Below are 2779 nucleotides of genomic sequence, written 5' to 3' on the forward strand. Positions count from 1 at the left end.
CACCCCCACCCCCACACCCACACACACACACACACCCCTCTGGAGTCTTAACCCTTTCATGCCCCCCACCCCCCCCCCCCCCCCCTCCCCACACACACACACCCCTCTGGAGTCTTAACCCTTTCACACCCCTCTGGAGTCTTAACCCTTTCACACCCCTCTGGAGTCTTAACCCTTTCACACCCCTCTGGAGTCTTGCAGAGGTGTCCGCTGTTATACGGGTGTGTGTGCGTCTGCACGTGTACTCGCAGTCTTGCAGAGTGTGTGTGTGTGCTCTAGCCGTCTTCTCGTGTGTGTGTGTGTGAGAGAGAGAGAGAAACAGCGTGTGTGCACGTGTGCATTGAGTGGTCAGTGGTTGCCTTAAACCTTTGGACTCAAAGAAAATAAATGAAATGAAAAAGCTGAACAGAACAGAACTGCAGTGAAGTGAAAGAGTCAGAAGCCTTACTTAAAGGAACCGTGGTAACGGGTTAGACGTAGAGCTGATGGATTATGGGTTACGTGTAGGGGTTAGAAGACATATATATATATATATATATATATATATATATGCTCAAGGGAACAACACTTACATTTACACTTGTTTTCAGGAGTTCCTGTAGTTTATTCCCACTGACCAGGACTACAATACCCACAACCCCACTCTGTTTTCAGGAGTTCCTGTAGTTTATTCCCACTGACCAGGACTACAATACCCACAACCCCACTCTGTAGGATCCATTACTGACCTCTAACGCAGATGGCCACAGACCCAAACAGCGGACGGAGGACGCATAGGTCTGCTTAGGGCTGGAGGAGTGTGTGTGTGTGTGAGAGAGATCTTCCTAGGACTGTGTGTGTGTGTGTGTGAGAGAGATCTTGGAGTGCGTTATCTTCCTAGGACTGTGTGTGTGTGTGTGTTTGAGAGAGAGAGAGATCTTGGAGTGTGTGTGTGTGTGTGTGTGTGTGTGTGTGTGTGTGTGTGTGTGTGTGTGTGTGTGTGTGTGTGTGTGTGTGTGTGTGTGTGTGTGTGTGTGTGTGTGTGTGTGTGTGTGTGTGTGTGTGTGTGTGTGAGAGCTTGAAGTGCGTGTTTCTGTGTGTTATCTTCCTAGGACTGTGTGTGTGTGCCTGATCTTAGAGCGGAAGGGGTCTGAGTGAAATGAAGAGGAGGCTACTTTGCTGGTCAGTCACAGAGCTGTGACCCGTGCTGGTCAGGCCCCAGCAGGCGCTGCGAAACTTGAGAAACTTGAACACTTGAACAGGCACACAAGTCAAGTCACATCACAAGACCAATCTGATTATTATGATCGTTATTTACATTTTAAAACTATAATTTAGTCTAAAATGTGGGTGTTTACGGGGTGTGTAGATGACCATTCGGATCTATAAGCCAGGGGTGTGGTCAGACCTCTTATTCACCAGAGGGGGCGCCACTTTTTCCTTTGGCCTCTGAGAGAAGAAATATATTCATGCAGCGCCACCTAGTGGTTATTATAAACCTGGCAATAACGCTGAGAATGACCAGGAAGAGCAGTGGCTGCCCACACATGTGCAGGGGAGGTCCTGGAGGAACGCATCAGAACCTAGCCTCTGTTCTGAACTGACCCACAGAGAGCCGCTGACTCTCGGATGGACTCGGTCCGGTTCTGGAGCAGATCTAGGTCGGGTCCAGAATCTACGGCGGTCACACGCAGGTGCTGGAGAGCTGAAGAGAGACGTCTCTGGTCACTGGGATGGAACTGAGATGAGATGAGGGTTTCGCTGGGAAGTTGTGTGGTACATGACTGATGGGTTGTGTGGTACATGACTGATGGGTTGTGTGGTACATGACTGATGGTCAAAGGCGTGTGTGTAGTACATGACTCATGGTCAAAGGCGTGTGTGTGGTACATGACTGATGGTCAAAGGCGTGTGTGTGTAGTACATGACTGATGGTCAAAGGCGTGTGTGTGTAGTACATGACTGATGGTCAAAGGCGTGTGTGTGTAGTACATGACTGATGCAACTTGTGAGAATGGGCTCCATGTGGACAGTACTGGAAGTGTTTGTGCAATATTAGAAAAATGCCCGTCAATCAGGCGGCTGGTGTTTATGAGGTGGGGTGGGGTGGGGTGGGGTGGGGTGGAGGAGAAGCCTCCAACAGAAGACTCCACCCATGAAGTTCCAACAGAAAGACTCCACCTGTGAAGTTGTGTGATCAGTTCGAAGCTCTTCTCTCTGTGCCTACTTGCTGTTCTGTGAGGGAACTGAATGATTGTAGCCTTGCAACAAGTTGCTATCCATTGTAGTTTGTTTTTTTCTATTTTCTGGTGATGTTTAAATAATCTTCAAATCTGTGATGACAAACTAGATTTCCTCTCCCATTCAGATGTATTTAACTGTAAAGTAAACTGCAGAAGTGCACATAGTGTTTGTGTCGGTGACTCTGTGTGTGTGTGTGGTGTGTTTCTCTGCTAGTGTAAAGAGGAAGTTAAAAAAAACTCACGGATGCTTTATGTTGTAGTTTGCCTGACATTTGTGAACTTCAAAGCCATTTTTTTATAAAACACACTACAGACACTTATAAGTGTGACATGAAAACTTTGTTATTCAATTGATTTTCTCACTTATATTGAGAAATGGTAGCTGGAGGAGTATTTTCCAATACACAAGCGCACACACACACACACACACACACCAAAAAAAACATATTGCTAGTCATAAGAGAAATTGTGTCAAAACAGTTATAGTTTAATATTTCGGTCGATTCAGGCCCCATCCCCAGTAAAAGGAAAGACGATTAAAAGCTGCTCCAGGTCTC

The 2779-nt window shown here is 46.9% G+C and overlaps 1 protein-coding gene across 1 annotated transcript in view; it reads right to left on the reverse strand.

The window, feature by feature from the left end:
* Positions 1–1113: 1113 nt before the first annotated feature.
* wdr18 (WD repeat domain 18) overlaps positions 1114–2779 on the reverse strand; it is a 9948-nt gene continuing 8282 nt past the window's right edge. The window contains exons 4-5 of the mRNA XM_076275574.1: positions 1589–1707; positions 1114–1232 (exon numbers count right to left, since the gene is read on the reverse strand). Of these exons, the coding sequence (XP_076131689.1) occupies positions 1114–1232; positions 1589–1707 (238 nt within the window). The remainder of the gene's footprint in view (positions 1233–1588; positions 1708–2779) is intronic.

The sequence above is a fragment of the Alosa pseudoharengus genome, unplaced genomic scaffold (genome assembly GCF_046254945.1).
Source record: "Alosa pseudoharengus isolate Yale_2024_CS ecotype anadromous, Long Island Sound unplaced genomic scaffold, YU_APseudo_1.1 YU_APseudo_1.1_scf_11, whole genome shotgun sequence".
NCBI classification, from domain to species: Eukaryota; Metazoa; Chordata; class Actinopteri; order Clupeiformes; family Clupeidae; genus Alosa; species Alosa pseudoharengus.